At 33.7% G+C, this 19108-nt stretch overlaps 3 protein-coding genes across 6 annotated transcripts; 2 read left to right on the forward strand and 1 right to left on the reverse strand.

Annotated features, from left to right (window-relative positions):
• The first annotated feature begins 5901 nt into the window (after positions 1 to 5901).
• LOC114320270 (GCN5-related N-acetyltransferase 5, chloroplastic) lies at positions 5902 to 15110 on the forward strand. 4 transcript variants are annotated; one of them, XR_014330974.1, is made up of 4 exons: positions 5903 to 6649; positions 7630 to 7929; positions 13664 to 13748; positions 14778 to 15110. XR_014330974.1 is itself a non-coding variant. In XM_082871367.1 (3 exons), the coding sequence occupies exons 1-2, from the start codon at positions 5910 to 5912 to the stop codon at positions 7892 to 7894; spliced, it is 1005 nt and encodes a 334-aa protein (XP_082727493.1). In that variant the 5' UTR covers positions 5902 to 5909; the 3' UTR covers positions 7895 to 7929; positions 8302 to 8569. The 4 variants fall into 4 exon arrangements, 3 of the variants coding, with proteins under 3 accessions (XP_082727493.1, XP_082727494.1, XP_028123203.2); XM_082871367.1 differs by lacking the exons at positions 13664 to 13748; positions 14778 to 15110 and adding an exon at positions 8302 to 8569 and having other exon boundaries at positions 5902 to 6649; XM_082871368.1 differs by lacking the exons at positions 13664 to 13748; positions 14778 to 15110 and adding an exon at positions 8357 to 8569 and having other exon boundaries at positions 5902 to 6649.
• On the reverse strand, positions 8935 to 12322 carry LOC114320271 (putative serine/threonine-protein kinase PBL28). The gene is made up of 7 exons (XM_028267405.2): positions 11935 to 12322; positions 11269 to 11453; positions 10635 to 10833; positions 10393 to 10556; positions 10210 to 10314; positions 9372 to 9494; positions 8935 to 9273 (listed from the first exon to the last, which is right to left on the reverse strand). Exons 1-7 carry the CDS (start codon positions 12002 to 12004, stop codon positions 9037 to 9039), a joined length of 1083 nt encoding a protein of 360 aa, XP_028123206.2. The 5' UTR covers positions 12005 to 12322; the 3' UTR covers positions 8935 to 9036.
• Positions 15111 to 17094: 1984 nt separating the features above from the next.
• MLP423 (MLP-like protein 423) lies at positions 17095 to 18889 on the forward strand. Its single transcript, XM_028267406.2, has 2 exons — positions 17095 to 17660; positions 18428 to 18889. The coding sequence occupies exons 1-2, from the start codon at positions 17474 to 17476 to the stop codon at positions 18694 to 18696; spliced, it is 456 nt and encodes a 151-aa protein (XP_028123207.2). The 5' UTR covers positions 17095 to 17473; the 3' UTR covers positions 18697 to 18889.
• The last annotated feature ends 219 nt before the right edge of the window (positions 18890 to 19108 follow it).

Genomic DNA, 19108 nt, shown 5'->3' on the forward strand with positions numbered 1-19108 from the left:
ATTAATTGTTTAAATTCTAATTCTATTTGTTTTGAGCTGCTAGTATTTGTAGCTGAAATTAGAGTTTCTATTTCTAACTTTGTGGAAAATTTTTCTAAATTTAAATCTATTCGTTTTTGTAAGATTGAACTACACTGGTCTTGGATATAGTCTAATTTTTTATCTTGATCTTTGATTATGCTACGAGTATTACGAAGATAGTTTATAGATGAAGTAAAAAGACTACTAATTTTATCGATGTCCTTTTTAATATTTTCTGCAAAATTAATCTGATAATTTACAATAATATTTAACTGAGGATTATGTTCATTATAAAGCTGATGTGTAAAAGTATCTTCAAAATTACAACGAAATTTATTTTTATCTATGTTAAGGCGATGGTTATGGCTGCTGAGTTTTAAATCTAAATATTCTACTCTTTTCATACACAAAATTAACTCCTACTTTAAAATTATTAAAAGCTACTATAACATGAAATTTATAACTAATTTGTCCAAAAATAAAAACTACTCTATTTCCATAAGCAAAATGTATAAACTAACTTAAACTGCCATAAAATCGAACACTGCTTTGATATCAATTTTTAGGGATGGGTGATGAGTTAGTGGTTTACCACTATTTTGAAATTGAGCTGAGAATTATCTAATTAATTCTACAGTTACGCTAATATGTAACGCCCTCAAAATAATAAATAAAACCCATCTCATTAGACATGCGTTGATACAAGGAAACCAGCCACCTTTCCATTAAATTAGAATGGTTCTTACAAAAGTATTACATGTTAACAACAAAAGCAAATGCCCTACGGGCTTGCAGCTTTCCAAGTTAACACTTGTTTACAAAAAAAAAAGAGTACTAACTCAATACATATTAAGCCATTGGCTTGAATTTACATGTAATACATCAAAGAAAGTAAACAAAACAATCTGTCTGCCTCTAGCCTCCCAAGCTATGTCCTTGGAGGTGGCATGCTACCTGTACCTGAAAATGATGTCCCATAAAGGGTGAGCCACAACCCAGTAGAAATACACTAAACCAGCCATAAACAATAACTAAAAGATTAGCAGTTGATAGATGGTCAAAATAGATATATCTACATATATCACATTTCGATTTCATGACATTAAGTCCATGTTACATTTCATTTCTCATTTCTTTTTCAACCTTGAGTTTGAAAACAAGGCTCAAACTTAGCCAAATAACTTGATGAGAATAAGACTCATCTTAAAACACTTTCGAAATTCATGGTGGATACACATTTTGATGTTGTATCAATAACACATAAGTCACTTCCATACTATACGAGCGATACACATTTTGGTGCTGTATCAACATAACATAGAAACACTTCTATACTTCACAATTGATAACGATATACATTTTAGTACTATATCAAATCAAAACAAACACTTCAAATTCGCAGCCTGATACACATTGTAGTGCTGTATCACTGTCACAAGAAAACACTTCTAATTCGCAGCCTGATACACATTGTAGTGCTATATCACTGTCACAAGATTCGGTTTAGAGGTTCAGCCCCTTTCTTCCAATAAACCGTGGAGTACAGCCCCTTTCTCCTCCCACACAATACAATGTATATAAACAATTATCATATACATATTAAATCATCAATACACATTTGAATGCTGTATTGTACCAACTATCATATTCAATGGCTTACTCAATTGATTAGTTTTAATTTGCCTAATCATCATGCATTGTCTACAACAATCAAGACTATCCTCCACCGATAGCCCAAAGCAGTTATTTCTATACTGAAAATAAATACACCAAATGGATATATAATCAACATTTCAACGTTCTCAATTTAATTCTTCTTTTCTTCAAATTAATTATACCAATTAATTTATCAATGTAATTAGAGCATTTTTCATAATTAACCTCACAACCCTAAGGTTCCATTTTCACCAATAAACCAATATTGATCCTATTTCTCTATGCCAAACATGTATGTAAGTTTATATAAACAAAACCCCAACTTTTGTAGAATTACACAAAAGGCCCAAACTTTCTCAAAATTACCCAACAACCCCGAACTCATCAAAATACTAAAATTCAAAGACAAAACTCATGAGAAGGAGTAGGATATCCCTACCTCGAAGTTAGAGCTCGAACGGGGAGGTTGAAGAAAACCAAAATGCTCCAAACTCAAAGATTCACGGATCAAAATGGAGCCCTCGACGATCCACACACTTTTTACAAAGGCCGGAGGATAGAGAGACACTCTAACTAGATCAAACCCTAGAGAGAAGGGAGTTTCTAGAGAGAGGAGCTCTCAAAATAGCTTTTTAGAAAGTAAGAGAGAGAGAGAGAGAGAATGTAAAAAGTGATTTTAAAATGCCCAGCTGCCAACTGATATACGACATTCCCGCTCGAGCGGAGAACACAACGCTCGAGCGTCCAGAACAAAAAACTAGGTACGCTCGAGCGCCAAGGCATAAGAATAAAGTACATCCGCTCGAGCGCGAAAACCAGTCCGCTCGAGCGTAGATTTCCCCCTCCCAGAACTTACACTAAAAAATACTACCCGCTCGAGCGCCACAGCATCCGCTCGAGCGCTACCGCTCGAGCGTAAAGAAACCCGCTCGAGCGTAAAAATCACACCTACAGAAGTTTTGCAGGGACACGAAAAACTGGGAGCGTGCAATCTCCGCTCAAGCGCAACAAGGCCCACTCGAGCGGATCGACCAAAAATCTGGCAACAAGATTTCAGACAAAGGTTCAACCTACCTGTTCGAAACATGCCCAACACATCTTAGAACTCAAACAAATGGAATTAAAGGATGACAACAAGATAGATACAACTACCAACTCCACGGAACCGAGTCCGGAATACAACAGAACAGTAAAGGGACAACCGGGATCGCTATATAATAAGTCTTCAAGCTGTTGTATAGCTAGCTGCAAGGCTTCTTGTTTTACAATTATCTGTCTATTTATTTGAGAAAATTTTAAACTATAATTTTTTAGGGATCTGCCAGAAGCTAATGATAAGAGAAATTGATATCTTAATTTTTGATCTTCTAATTCTTGTATAAGTTCAGTACTGATTTTGATTTTAATCCTAAATTTTTCTTCTAAAGGCATAAAGTTTGATTTTTAAATTCTTTTTATGGACAATATTTCCTTTATATTTCTACTCGGATTGCTCTCCTTTTATTCTAAATTTCTTTTTCTTTGTCAAAACTATTTTTAGGCAATGTTTGTTTTCATTACATGTACTCCCACCTTGAAGCTATGCTTTGTTCAACATAGTATATTTTTATTCTCTATTTTTTACCTTTCCCCTTCTGTCTAAAATTTGCCCTCAAACGCCTAACCACGGCTCACACGGGCTCTTCAGCTAAGGTCACTCAGTAATAAAATAGAAAACAGCAGATACTACGAAGGTGCAAAGCATGTAATATTAATGAGCAAACAAGCATTCCATAAACTTAATTTTTCCAAAAAGAAAAGAAATTTTTAGAATAGAAGAGTTACCCTTTTGAAATATTTAAGGAAAAAAAGAGACTACTCATACTTCATATTAATAAGGAATATACTTACAAAGATAATATTACAGACTCTGAAATTCTGAAAGACTTGGTACACTTAGAGGTTTTTTAGAGGGATTGAAAATTTTTACAAAGTAGAGTGAAGGAGAATTTTTCATTCTGCTCCTTCCGTTGGCCAGAATATCAATTTATACACAAAGTTGATAGATACATACAAGTCTAACAATCCCAAAAACTATACGTCAAAAGTTTTGGACTCAAAAAGTCTAAAAGGCTACTCTAGTTTAGGCTATAGACTTTTACAACAATTTCTATGCCATAAATGCATAGATTTTGACTTAAATTACTATTCTAGATATAGATAAAATTTTATCAATAAAAGATTATGATAATGCTATAGGATACTGCTTTGGGCCCCATCGCATATCATTCAATCCTTCTTTTTTGATAAAATTTTGACACTATAATTGATTACAGGACACGTGTAAGGATTCTCACAGCTTTTCTTTAATAAGGCAGGGTAGGGGTCGTCTGCTTTATTAAAGTAGTGAGTGAAAGAAAAGTCTTATTACTGACAGACACAAATAATTACAAACATAGATATTTACAATCGCTATTTGTCTTTTCTTGGCGTGCTTATCTTTGATTATTGAAGAGAAGCTTTATCTTTTACAAAATTTGTCTTTTTCTTCTTGGCGTGCTTATCTCTGATTATTGAGAAGAGTCTTTATCTTTTACGAAATTTGTCTTTTTCTTCTGGGATGCCAATAATTGATGTCGACGCTTGGTTGTTGAATCTTCAAAGCGGATTCTTCATGAAAGATTTATAAAATTTGAAGAGTCAAAAATCTTGTTATACGAAACTACTACAATATTTTCAAAATATTATATGAGTCTTAATTTTAAAATGCACCCTTCTTTTTTTTTTTAAATTGATAGACTATTTTTCTATCGAGATTCATATTTATTATATTTCTTTGGGGGATTTGGTGATGGCCCCCTCACTATCTAATTTGTCTTTCAAAAGGACAAGAATTATACAAGTATTTTCAAAACCCCCTAATATTTTAAAACTTTTTTCTTTTACTATATTACCCTCATATCTATCAGCTCTCCTATTAAGTCATCTTCACTATATATTTCAGAGTAAAATTTTACTCAGTATGAAAGTAAAATTTTACATTCTGAAACTAAAAGTAAAATTTTACTCTGTATAGAAGTAAAATTTTACTCTGAATAAGAGTAAAATGTTACACTCTGAAACTAAAAGTAAAATTTTACTTTGTATAAAAGTAAAATTTTACTTTGAAAAACTAGTAAAATGTTAGACTCTACACAAAAGTAAAATTTTACTCTGTATAAAAGTAAAATTTTACTCTGAAAAATGAGTAAAATGTTACACTACACAAAAGTAAAATTTTACTCTGTATAAAAGTAAAATTTTACTCTGATTCTGTCAAATGAAAAAAACAGAGCAATAGAACCAGAGTAAAAATTTACTCTGGTTCTGTCAAATGAAATTAGATAAAAAACAACAAAAATAAATCAAAAACAAACAAACAAACAAAAACAAAATAAATTAACCAACAAATCAACATATCTAATTGAGAAAAAAAACTTCAAAAAAAAACAAACAAACAAAAACAAAACAAATTAATTAACAAATCTACATATCTAATTGAAACGAAAAACTTCTAAAACTCGATCAACAATCACACATTTCAATGAAAAAGAATACATGTGTTCAACAACACTCATACACACAAATATATATATATATACATATATTCTACTGTTCCTCATCCACATTCTTCCCAACCTCTTGTTCAACTTCTTTCAATCTCGAAGCTTCAGCCTTCGCATTTAACATCGCCAGCATCTCATCAACAACCTCATCATGTTTCTTCTCCGCTTCCAATTGAGCCATCTCCACCGCACTCCGAATCTCCATCTGCTCCGAAACCCTAGCTTTCGAATCTCCAACGACATCCTCATTCAATTTCAACATACTCAAAGCCACATCGTTGTTGATTATGAAGATGAAGAGAGGACCTTCTGCTGAAGTTTAGAAGACGCGACTATGGCGGCGGCTTGTCGACAACCTTCTACTGAAGCTTGGAAGATGCAACTATGGTGATTATGATACAGTTGATGACGAAACTGATTATATATGTAGGAATTGAGGGTATAATAGTCCTATAAAATATTTAAATAATAAATTTTGTCCTTTATACAAGACTTTATAATTATAAGGGGATTTAGAATGTATAATTTTTTTCTTAATCCTTGTAACAATAAAAGAAAGGTAAAAAGGGTTTATAGCTAAATTTCCCTATTTCTTTACCTTTTAAAATTTAAAATAGATGCAGAATTAATTATCAACAAAATTATTTTATGTACAAAAATAATTTCACTTCACTATACTCGTCTCAGCGATCCATCAACGACGACCAAAATTGTCTCTGTTTCTCCACTTCCTCTATGGCCTCTGCATTCACTCTCTTCTTCTCCCTTGAACCCCACCACCACCACCACCACCTCCACCGTCGCGGCCACCATCGCCGCCTCTTTTCCACCACCCCCTTTAAGCCTCGCCACCACAACTTCACTCTTTCGTTTTCAACTTCTCACTCTTCTTCTTCTTCTTCTTCTTCTTCTTCAACTTCAACTTCAACTGCAACTTCATCGTTTACCCACCAAGACCCACTTCACACAACTCGAATTCTCACCGACGAAGACCTTCACAAGCTTCAATTCCTCGAGAATTTCAATTACCACCAAGAATTGAAATCTGGTTCGATGTGGGTTCGCGTAATGAAACCCCACGAAATCGACATTGTTGTTGCCCTGTTGTCCGAATCGTTTGCAGAGTCCATAATGTTTCTTGCTGGCTATGAAACTCTGTTGGGTTTGTTGGTGAAGCCGTACTTGATTGAGAGGAGAGCTCTTATTCCACACACTGCTACGCTAATTGGGTTCTACAGAGAGAGTGATGATGATGATGATTTGCAGATTGCAGGGACTGTGGAGATTTGTTTTGACAGAATGGGTTCTAATTCTTATACTCCTTCGCCTAATCCTCCCAAAGACTCACCATATGTTTGTAATATGACCGTAAAGAAGACACTTAGGAGGTATGTTTTATAATGGGCTTTTTGAATTTAGATTCTTGCTTCAAATTATCATTCTTTCATGTTTGTTTGGTGTGATGTTCAATATTTTTTTATTGGGTTATGAATTTGAGCTTTAGACATGTCTTTGGGACTCTATGCTCTTTCAATTGATCAATCTTTGCAAGCCATATGTTTCGTTCAATTTGGTTTTTTGCCTTCCGTAAGTTGTAGTAGCTGGGGCTTTTGAATTGTACACTTCCAATCCCCAGTTTAGCGATGGAACACAGAAATTATTCCATTTAGGTAGTGTTAATGAAGTGGAAGGGAATGATGGTTCAGTCAGAGTGTCGATTCTCACGTTTAGTTCACTAAAAAAAATGATAGAAGATGCATTACAAATGCTTAAAAACAATTCTCCATTGTAATGGTCACAGGATACAATTTTGGCATGATGCATTGCAAGAGCCATGTGAGGTGGCCAGGTGGGTGTGTGGAAATTCAAAAATTATTAGGAGGAGATGGTCAGATTTTGAGAAGCATGCGAGATTTGAGCTAGGAAATGGTTGCACGCTACAGTTTTGGCATGATGTTTGGTGCAAAGATGCTCTTAAATTGGTGGCCTATCTTGATATATATATATATATATATAATATTGTTGTCAATAAGGATGCCTCAGTAGCGAAGTAATTGAATCTTTGTCCAGGACAGTGTGGGATTCGCTTTTCATTAGATCCATACAGTACTAGGAACTGGAGACCTCAGAAAGTTGAGTGTAGTAAGATATAAGTGGCATGGGTATTTTGTTCTCCCATGATTTGATATTTCTTTCATGGGCAACTTCTTTGTAATCTCTTAGATTTGGTTAATATTAGTCTTAACGAACTGGCTTACCTCTTGGGATATAACTTAAGTTCCATTTTTTAAAGCCTAAAATGTTATGTAAATGTATTGACTATGATCCCACATTCCCAACTGTAAAAATTGGTTAAAAAACTTTTCAGGAGGGGCATTGGTTGGCATCTTCTGAAGGCTAGTGAACAACTAATTTCTCAGATGAGTTCCTCAAGAGTAGTTTATTTGCACTGCAGAATGATTGATGCTGCTCCACTCAACATGTATGCAAAAGCAGGTTATAGCATTGTTCAAACAGATAGCATCTTGATCCTCTTGACCTTGCAGAGACGCAAGCACTTGATGTGCAAGGAACTTCCAATCTTAGACAGCCCTTCAGACATCTCTGCTTCTAATGAGGAACTTCCTTCTTGAGCAAATATGAGAAAATCAGAAACTACTTACCTAAGGTACAGGCAAGCAACACTACATGTTTTTTTTTTTTCTTTTTTGGCAAAGCAACTCAATTTCCTCTGTAATTGTTGGTACTCTCTTGTTCCTCCCTACACCGAATACACAAGTTATTTAAGTTATGGAATACGCATGCTGTTTCCTATACTCTATCATAGAAATTTAATATCCATCCTTTCAATCTTGGCCTTTAAAGGCTTTCCAATTGTCAGAATGAATCATAATCTGGTTGTGTTAATAATCCAGCTGGGTTGATTTTTGCTAGAAGACCAACTGAATATTTCATTATGTCCTTTTATATCTGGTACTAAGTTTTTGGTTGAGACTCATGATGCTGTAGGAAAAATTTCACAAAACTCTTCAATTTTCAGGGGTGATTAAAGACATTATTACCCAACTAGAATTGACCAACTTTTTGAATAGTAGATGAGATAGATATTCTGTTGTTTGCTGGAAGGATATACATATTATGCTGCTGCTGCTGCTGCTGCTCTCTGCCGCTCTTTGTCTCTCTCTCTCTCTCTCTCTCTCTCTCTCTCTCTCAAGGTAGTCCATAAGTAGCTTGATAGCCTTGATTTACTGTTGAAACTGTTCGATTTATTTTCTTGTCAATATCACGATTCATGAACATGTTAAGGAGATATGGAAAATCTTAAAGAAGATAGCGTTCCATTAATGAGCATGTTCTTGTTTACACAAACTCAGCTCAACTCAATCCAACAATGTGACTGGTAAGAGTTCATTTTCAACTGGTTACACTGGTGAAATGTTTCTGTTAAAGAACTCGTATATTTTATGGATGGTTTTAAGAATCCGTATGTATTATTATTATTACTTTTTGTGTCTTCAATTTTAATAAGTAGAGTATTTTTCTTCTTTTATAATATTAGTTAATGCAATCTTTATTCAGTAGGATCGAAATTTTAGACGAGCATTACTTGTCTTTGTTCTTAGATAATATATAGATATATGCATGCATAAAAAATAGAAGAAGAAAGTTGTGTCCCATTGCAAATTGTTGCAATCAATCTCATAACGTTTTAGGTAGAAGAAAGTTTATAAAGCATATTTGATTTGATATAGAATAGTTTCATCCTAACAGGGTTTCAGATCATTCTGAATGTATGCATAGCCTTTTCCAATCCTTTTGAATTTGTATAAAAAATGAGTTGGAGTTCTTTTACACATTCTTCCGTTGAGGGTCTCTCACTACTTTCAATACGGACACATCGTGATGCTAGGTTTGTGAACATGGCTATAGATTCCATTGTGTAGGAACTCCTGCTCATCTCCGGATCAATCACCGTGCGCAACTTCTTCTTGTTGTTCAGTATATCTCTCACCTGAAACATTCAATAATCAACCATTGCAGTATTTTCTAATGTTCCTTATATTAGATAAATAACTAGAATGCTATAGGATGAGAGGAAATTGCCCCTACTTGGAGTACAAGGTTTTGATCATTAGGTCCTTGGTTCAGGTTCACGGCCCTCCGTCCAGTCAAAAGTTCCAATAGAACAACTCCAAATGCATACACATCACTTTGTAAGGTGAGTTTCCCTGTCTGTTGCCAAAATAGACATTCAAAGTTCAGTTCAGTCCCTTTTGCCAATCAGTGAAATGAAAGGCAGTCATAATCAGTTAATATCATGAAAAGGAAAATTAATTTTCCTATAGTCAATGAACGTAACTTGCGGAGGTATGTCATCGAGATAAAAAAAATAACACCCAATTAGTATACATTAATGTGTGTTTGGGAGGGGAAAGATTTAGTACACACCTAACCTTTGGCATAATGCACAAAACGGTTGCCTTGTGACTTGAACCCATAACCTCAAGGTTATTTGGCCAAGGTATGTCATCGAGATGTACCCAAAAAATTGATGGGGCGTATTCATGGACTTAGGAGGAGGGAAAGACTTAAACTGATATGAGATAAGATAATAAGAAAAGATATTAATTTAATTTATTTTTTGGACTTGTTACATTCTAGAAAAGCTCCGTTTTGTTTCTTGCCTTAGTTTGATTAAGTTAATTTCATAGTCATTTTTTTTTTTTATATTTGTTGTTTATAGTAAGTGCTTGTGATTGCGGACTTACTAAAATAGGAATTGGAACTTTGAAAGAAGAATAATTCACAAATAGTTTATGCATGAAGATTAGTGAAATAACAAGAGAGAAAATACGAGGGAAGAATACATAACAATGTTCAACACAAACAATCATAAAAAAAATATATATATATATATATATTATCTTTGTAACGTGAAGATGGATACCGATGTATACTCAGGATCAAAATAGCCAAAAGTACCAAGCACTCTAGCAGTCATGCAAGTTTCCTGGCCCTCTGGCATTAATTTGGCGAGCCCAAAATCTGAGATCTGTGGAAACAGATAATAATAAAAATTCCAACCTATATAATACTTGTACTATCATGGAAAGTGATTCAAGTTATTTACCTTTGCTTCAAAGTTGGTGTTTAAAAGAATGTTGGCGGATTTAAAGTCTCTATGAACAATTGGAATCCCAATAGCAGAACCTGAATGGAGATAAGCAAGTCCTCTTGCTGCTGCAAGTGCCACTTTGAGCCTTAAAGGCCATTCTATCTTTACTTCTCCAATTCCTAGGGTCCATTAAAAGATGATTAGATTGTAGAAGATGGACTTCGACGAGCAACTCTGTGTTTTAGTAAAAAACCAACCATTTAAGTGATCTTCTAGGTTCCCATTGTGCATGTATTCATAAACAAGAAACCTATGCTTCCCATCAGCACAATAGCCAATTAAGGAAACCAGATTTGGATGGTCCAATCTGCTCAAAATATTTACTTCCACACGAAACTCGTGTTCCCCGTCCGCTTCTTTAAATGGTGGTAGCTCCATTTTCTTGATTGCAACAACCTTCAAATTCCAAAATAGAGAACTGGGATATTAGGAGTTTTGGTATTTTTTGGTTGATTTATTTCTTGTGTAGAAAAGAACATAATTGGATCATGGAATAGGCTCCCCAATTGGAGAAAGGTCCTGTCTGGTAAAACTTTTTTGCAGCTTTTGTGGCTTCTGTTTTGAAAATGTTTGTTGTGGGCTGTTGTGCTTTGTCAATGTTTCTTCTTTGGTAAAACTTTTCAGGTTTTCGACTTTTTAGCTTATTTTCTTTTTTAGTTCAAAAAGCTCCAAATAAGCTCAAAAGCTACTGGGAGTTTTGCAAGTGTGAACCTAAGTTGGGTAGTTGGACAAAACTCAGACTCAAGTAGGATATTTTGTATATAAAATCACAAATTCAATAATCAAATTGTGATTTTTGGAACCACGGTGAAAATAGAAGCTGAACCATACCCCTCCAGACCGCAGAGTGCCTTTGTAAACTCGGCCAAATCCTCCTTTCCCTACTAAATTCTCATCACTGAAGGAGTTTGTTGCTTCCTCCATTTCCTTCAGTGTGAAAACCGATGATACTGGGTGTCTGTCTAAGGGCGTGTTTTGATCCTCGAGTTGCCAATACTCTATAGGTTTATATATCCCTGAAAAGTAGTCTTATAACTTGAAATCCAAGAATCACGGACACGAAACACAACATGGAAACACAGACATACAAAATTTCAAAAACTACTTGACACACAGAGAATGTGTGCAAAATATATAAGTTCATATATTTATTATATGTCATATTTTTAATATTATATATTCTATGTAAAATATTTATTCTCATCAAATTTATCAACCTTAAGCATGCTACTCTGGTAAAAAAAAAAAAAATTTGGAACAGTGTGTCCCTTGTGTATCCCTAGTATGTCCGTAGTGTGTGTCCCAATGTATCGAATTCCTCCAAGATTCTGACACGTGTCGGGCACTGGTACATGACCTCAGAGGAGGTGTTTGTGTTTCATAGTTTGAAACTGTGAAGAACTTGTAAACAGACCATTCAAGCTTGCTATGTTAATGATATCATTAGAAAGAAAGTTGCTATTAAGAGTGAAAACAGTAAATAGAAGCAGAACATACAAGGGTCAGTGAGATCCTCGGGCTTGCTTCTCTTGAGCTTGCTCCATGGTGAGACCAAACCGAAGGGCATGATGACTTTGCTTCGAAAAGAGCTGGTTATCAGATTGAAAGACCGATTCTATTGCTTTGAATAGAGAAAATTACTTGCAAAACATATTGATGAATGGAAGGGGAAGAAACACATATTTTAACACACTCGGTCAATTAGATTTCAAGTGATTATTATATTGAATTGAAAATAAAGAAAATGGAAAAGATTGTATAAACAGAAAATGAGAATGGGTAGTTTAATATTCCTGTAAGAGTATGTATAAAGCAATTGAAAATAAGATTGGAGAATACCTATTCAACAGCACTATCTTCACCAACCTGGATGAGAGAGAAAGAGATAGAGAGAGAGAGAGAGAGAGGGATATTTAAAGAATAAAAAAATGTAAAGAAGGAAACCAAGGAGTGCTGCTTACTCATCTTTGGGTGAGAAGTGTTGGAGTGGGATGTGTTTGAAAAGGAACGACAAGCTGCTGATTCTCCCTCCATTTTTTTTTGGTCTTTCAACTTTTGTGAATTGAGAAAAGATTGGATCATTTTATTTCATTTAAGTTGAAGTGTGATAAGCGCCTCAGGAAGCGTAGGTCACTAGTTTGAATCCTGTGAAGCTTGTGACCTAGTTGATGTCACCCTCGGGCATGGTTCCAGTAATTACGTGGTATGTGTGGGACTAGGGACTAGTCAGAGCAAAGCTGGATATTCTAGTTACCAGAAAAATTTCTTTCATTCGAATAATTATTTTCTTCCCCACCCTATTCTCTTTTATAATGAAACAATGTCTACTAATATGATTATTCTAAACAAACCAATGCATAATTGCACTTTCACTATTTTGATGAATCAATGTTTATAATTGCTGTTGTTGTTACAGGTCTTTCAATACCATCTTGTATCTTTACATTTACTGTGTCAACCACTTTATTATCATTCCAATTATACTTTTACCATAATGCCTAGGGTGTTTTTATTTACACCACAAACACTTCTCATTGCATCCCTCATTTTTAATTTTTTTTATTGCAATTTTATCTCTACATGAAATTACTTAAAACTCCTGAAACCCTAAAATGTCAAAATCCTAATTATTCTACCCACCCAACACCTCCTCGCCACCTCCACCGTGGGCACCACCCCCTCCGCAGCACCCTCCCCACCCCTTCCCTTCCTTCCCCATCACCCCTCCCCCAGATCTGCCACCTCCCCCTTCCACTGCTGTTGTCCTCCAACTGCTTTTTCTCATCTTCTTCTTCTAGATCAGAAAACTTTTGATCTATTTTTCTCTCTCGTTTGCTCACACGCGGTGGAGGAGGTGTTGGGTGTGGAGCTAGGGTTTGAAAGGTTAGAGGGTGTAATAAGAAGATTGGATGTTAGGAATGAGGGTGTATTTGGAATTATGGAGGGTATAACGAGATAAAATGAAAATTTTAAATTTTTTTAAGGGGTGTAATTAGAAAGTGGGTGTAATGAGGTAGAAGTATTGTGTAAATAGATGCTCCCCAATACCTATAGATGATTTGCTGTGTAAAATTCCATATTAACCCTTGATTGTTATACTGATAGTGCCACCATTATGATCACTATCTTTTAAAATGATTGATCTAACATAAATTGATTTCATTGTCCATTCATATGGAACGGAAATTCAAATATCCTAATTGCAAATTACCATAAAAAATTATAGAGTACTTGAAGAGCTGTGAAGTGCAGAGAATGGAATGCTTACAGGGACTTTTCAGTGTCAGAGTACAGCAAGAACATCATTTAAGGTAAGCAAACAAGTTCTTCTATGGTAAAATACATAGTCATTGATTTTCTTTTGATGATCTTCTTTCTACCTTTGATAATGGCAACAGTTGATCTATATATCTTTTCATGTTCTTCTTTCTACCTTTGATCTCCTTTTACTCTGTTTTCTTGGCTGAGAGGACTTGTGAAGATGTTGCTGAAAAAAAAATTCCACAATACAGATGGTCATGATAATGTACCATTTGTAAGAATTTTTTGTTTTTTTTTTGTTTTTTTCTTCCAAGTTTTAAGGGTGAAAAAAAAAATTTGGGGATGGGTTGGCTTGGCTTTTAGTAATCTATTCACTATTATGTTACTTGAAGGGCTTTTTCAAAATTATATTTGTTGTCTATTTTTAAAGCCAAATGTGATAAAATAATATGACTACTATTGTTATTGGATTAATCTTTTTCTTTTTATTTTTTACGAATAATTTATACATAAAGGCCTACAAAATGAGTGAATTCAATTATTGGAATGCAGCCCATCTGTACTTTGCATACATCCAACTCATAAAATGGACTAAGGCGAAGTTTGACCCTTTTAATATATGGCGAAGGGAAAAAATTTGATATCGAATCCCTTTTTTCTTTTTTTGGTGGTGGATTTATATGACAAAGACTTATTATTTTAATATGGTAGATTTTATATGTGTACATATTTGTTATGTGAATTTACAAATGAAAAACTTTAGGAGCACATATATTGATTCTAAAATTGAATATAACCCTTTTACATGAAGTGAGTCTGAGTCCTACCTTTATGTGATCCCACACCTATGTGAGGGTATGCCAATCTCTATTGCTTAGCCCTTATATGAGTAGCCCCTATACGAGATGATTGTTTATGATTCTATGATTAGTTTGTGTCTAAATAGAATCGATGAAATTTACTGGACAACCGTCCAATCCTCTGTTGCAAGTTCAACACGTGTCAATTTGTGTAACAACTTTTTTGGCATGTAATAAGCATATGCGCGCATTGATATCCCTCCTCATGTTGATTTTTAGGGATACATATTGGTGATTTTGATGGATCATGGCGGGAAGTAGATGGAAAAGCAGGTATAGCAATAACAATGAAGAATCGGTTGCGCAAAGAGTCATCCAGCTGAATCTTCCATCAGCTTTTGCGGGGGAAGCAAATGCATGTCTACGAGCTTCTATGGGCAAAGGATCAAGGTTTTTTGACAATTACAGTATGTATGGACTCTCCGGTTTTGGTTGATACATTACGTAAGAGTCCTTCCTTCTTGCTCTTCCACTATTGTACTTGCGGATAGATGTTTTAGTTGTAAATTTTTTAATTCTTAGAATAGTGAAGGTTAGTAGATTAGTAGTTAAGCCACCTCATGATCTGGCTACATCTGTAAATGATTTTCCCACTTAATAGTAATGTATGATGTTTTTCTGTTTCAAAAAAAAAAAAAACCAGCATATGATGCTCTCATTAATGAGGAGCTGGAGGCCATAAATTTGTAGCTGCCCCTCACCTACTAACCGTTAAAATGGATTTATAATTAAATGCTACTTTACCATTTTGTTCTACCTATTGCTTTCAATGTATGAATGGTCATAATTTTCATGGAAAAAAATTGAGACACATTTCTACATTTTCTAATGGGTAATGCTATGTGAGATATTTTATCATTTATTTGATAGAAAATTTGAGGCTTTAAGCGTTCTTTTTTTAATTGCTTCTCCAAGATCATAATGGAAAGATAGTGATTTCCAACCTTAATTTACACGAGGCATATTCTAAATTTCTAATGGGTCTAATTTCTCTTCAGTTGAGATAGCGACTCGATTGTATTGTTGAGCTTTTGTATTCATTTTGATGATTCAATTTATTCATGTTTTATTTTTTATTTTTTTATTTTATATAATATTCCTATTTATAGATCATATATGAAAATAATCAAATTGATCTCTACATATTTCATATTTGTTTTAAAAAATTGGATGATGAGTATGATTTTGAAAATAAATCTTTTATTTTTTTTGTTCTTTCTGTAAGACAAGTATAATGAAACTGTGTAATTACAATTATCAATTTGATTTTTTTTTTAATGATATACTATACACATAAGGGCCTAAAATTAAATAGACCGGATTAATAAAATGGAAATGTGGTACAGTCTTCACTTCACAAAATTTAGGGGTGTTTCCAAAAAAAATAAAAATATTAAGAGGGTTCCAAGAGAACTCCCTAATGTACTTACATGTTAAATGGAAAAGAACAGTGACACATAATGGCTTGAACAGTTCTTTGTTTACAGGTCGTTCTTAAAAAAATAAAAATAAAAAGACAAATTATAAATACATCTTTTGAGATTTGTTTAAAATACAAAATACTTCCTGTAGTTTGAAAAATTACAAATATCCTTTATTAGAATTTTTTATTTAATAGCATTATCTAAAAAATGAAATTCATAATTGATTTTCTATACAATAATTAAATTATTTAAATTATTAATCGAAACATATTTTTAATATCATTAAAAATTGCTAATTGACTTGATGATTTATTAATAAAATGGGCGATTTGTTATGAAATTAGAAATCTCAGTGGGTGGAATGTAATTTTTAAAACCACAGGAGACGATTCGTATTTTAATCAAACCTTAGGAGGTATATTTGTAATTTACTAAAAAAAAAAGAAAGAATCATATAATTTTAACATTTTTGAAACAATGTGTATAATAATGTATTACGATTATTAAATTAATTTAATTTTCTTATAAATAATAAACATAAGAGTACAAATTTTCAAAAAGTGAATATTCGTCGAAATAAACTTGATAGTGGGCCCATCAAATTAAATTGTACCAATTTAATTCTCTCTTTCAAATGAAGAGAAGTTCACATAAATTTTAATATGCAGAAGATTTTTAGTTCATTAGTGATTAGACTGCATTTAATTGTTAGGGATCATTTGTTTTATGGTTTTAATTTACTCTATTATAAGATGTAATGGAAAATTTCAACATACTTGAAATAGAAGAGGGGAAAAAAAAAATATTTGGGAGGATTGGTGTCGCATTTAACCATGAAATTCAAGGACTTGGTAGTTGCATGCATTTACCCTCTCACTGATCTGTGGGCCACCACCCCACCACTATCAACCTCAATTCATGGCCAAACAGCTTTCTAATTTTATCAAAATTTCATTTTAATCTCTTTATCACTTTTTGAAATGAAATTGATTAGATCCAATTGTAATTTAAAGCCTAAGAGGTTGATTGAAACAATTAAAATGTGGACTCAAAATACAAAAATGCAAAGTGAAACCAGTGCACATAAGAGGGACAATTCCAAGCCCAGCTACATGGCAGATGACAGGTGAAGTAGCCCTTTAAAGTTGTGTTTGGTCAGGGAATTTAGGAAGGGATTTGAAAAGGAAAAGGGAAAATATGTGTAAAATTAAGTGAAATGTAGGTATATTTTATTCATATTTTATCTACATTTTTCATTTCTCTTTCCAAAACTCTCATCAAATCTCCCAACCAAATACAACATAAATGAATTTAAAGCCTCACCTACATATCAGTGCACTCACTCCACTCCTAACCACAATATATACACACGTCTTTGCTTAGAATCTCTCACAGATAACTGCTTTTTCTCTTCCTTGCTTGTGACTCACTCACACACTTTTGTCAGGCTTCGATTTGTTGTTGATCAAAGGATCATAGAGAAGAGAAAGAATGGGTTCAACAGGAAAGCTAGAAGTAGAAGTGGAGCTGAAGTCTAAACCAGAGAAGTTCTGGCATGGGATTAGGGAGTCCACCACACTCTTCCCAAAGGCCATGCCTGAAGAGTACAAGAGGATTGATGTTGTTGAAGGTGATGGCTTTTCTGTTGGCTCTGTTCGCCTTGTTCATTATGGTGAAGGTATATTTTATTTTCTCAATCATAGTTATTTTCTTTTTTAGCCTGTGTTTGGATCAAGATTTGTGGAGCAAATTTTTTATTTTTTTATTTTCCATTCACTTCTCTTTTAGCCTGTGTTTGGATTAAACATAAGCCACATATGTGAGATAAATGGTCGGTTCCACATGAGGGATCCACTCTTTTATCTCACATTTGTAACCCATTCTGTAGGGCTAAAATCTTCTGTCCTGATTCAATATCCCCATTCCATTTTCTTAGCATTGGTGAAATGGATTATTTGCCAAATTTATTATTACCAGACACAAAAGTCGTGAATCTACATTAATAAATGCACAGATGACTCATTTATTTTGTGTTTAATAATAAGAAAATTTAATAAAAGATATATTTATGTATAAGACACATCAAGATCTCGACTCTTATTTAAAGGGTCCTAAAGATTGATCTTCAACGTGCACTTATCTAATAGAAGCACACTATTATTCACTCAGAGGCACCTCAATTCAATCTCTCCTCTTAAGGCTTGGGATTCTTTGTCCTAAACCTGCTTGTTCTATATTTTTGTATGCTTATTTTTATCCAACATTTTAGACATCAAAAAAATCACATATACAGAAAAAATAAAATAATAATTTATGCTCCATATTCATTTTAGATCATACCCAAAATAAATTTAGACCACACAAAACACCAAAATAAATTTGGATGATGTATTCTTTTCTATACAAACAACATTATTGCTATTAATTTGACATGAGTTTATGCAGGATCACCCCTAGTGAAAGTCACGCATGAGAAGATTGAAGCAGTTGATGAGGCAAAGATGACATATGCATATAGTGTGATTGATGGGGATCTCCTCAAATTCTACAAGAATTTCAAGGCATTCCTGGTTGTGGAACCAAAGGGAGATGGGAGCTTGGTGAAATGGGCATGTGAGTTTGAGAAGGCAAGTGATGAGATTCCTGATCCTAACATCATCAGAGACTTTGCTGTCAAGAGCTTCAAAGATCTTGATTCTTATCTCAATGCTTAGACTTGAATTCAATGCTATATTGTCTCTTTCAAAAATGTTCTCTCTCTTTTTTTCCCCCCTTATTTCTTTTTTTGTGGTCATCTATTAAATAATGTGGAGTCTTAACTCTACAATTATCTACTATGTTGATCTTTGTGAGTTTCTATCTGTATTTGCTGATTGTTTTAATGTAATCCGTTTTAATATTTCAAAATTATTGTACAAGAAAAAATGTCTATCTAATATTGTGCACTTACAATCACACAATTTATATTTCTTTAATTTTTAATTTAAAGAAAATGAAATCGTGAAACTATAAGTCCATATAATATTGGACATAGACTTATTTAAGAGAGAATGTCATCCATCGTAGGTGTCTTATCCTTTGGATATTACTGTGCTTTAAAAACTTAAATGAAAGAAAAATATAGAT

Source organism: Camellia sinensis, chromosome 5 (genome assembly GCF_055761805.1).
Source record: "Camellia sinensis isolate YWXY chromosome 5, ASM5576180v1, whole genome shotgun sequence".
Classification (NCBI taxonomy): Eukaryota; Viridiplantae; Streptophyta; class Magnoliopsida; order Ericales; family Theaceae; genus Camellia; species Camellia sinensis.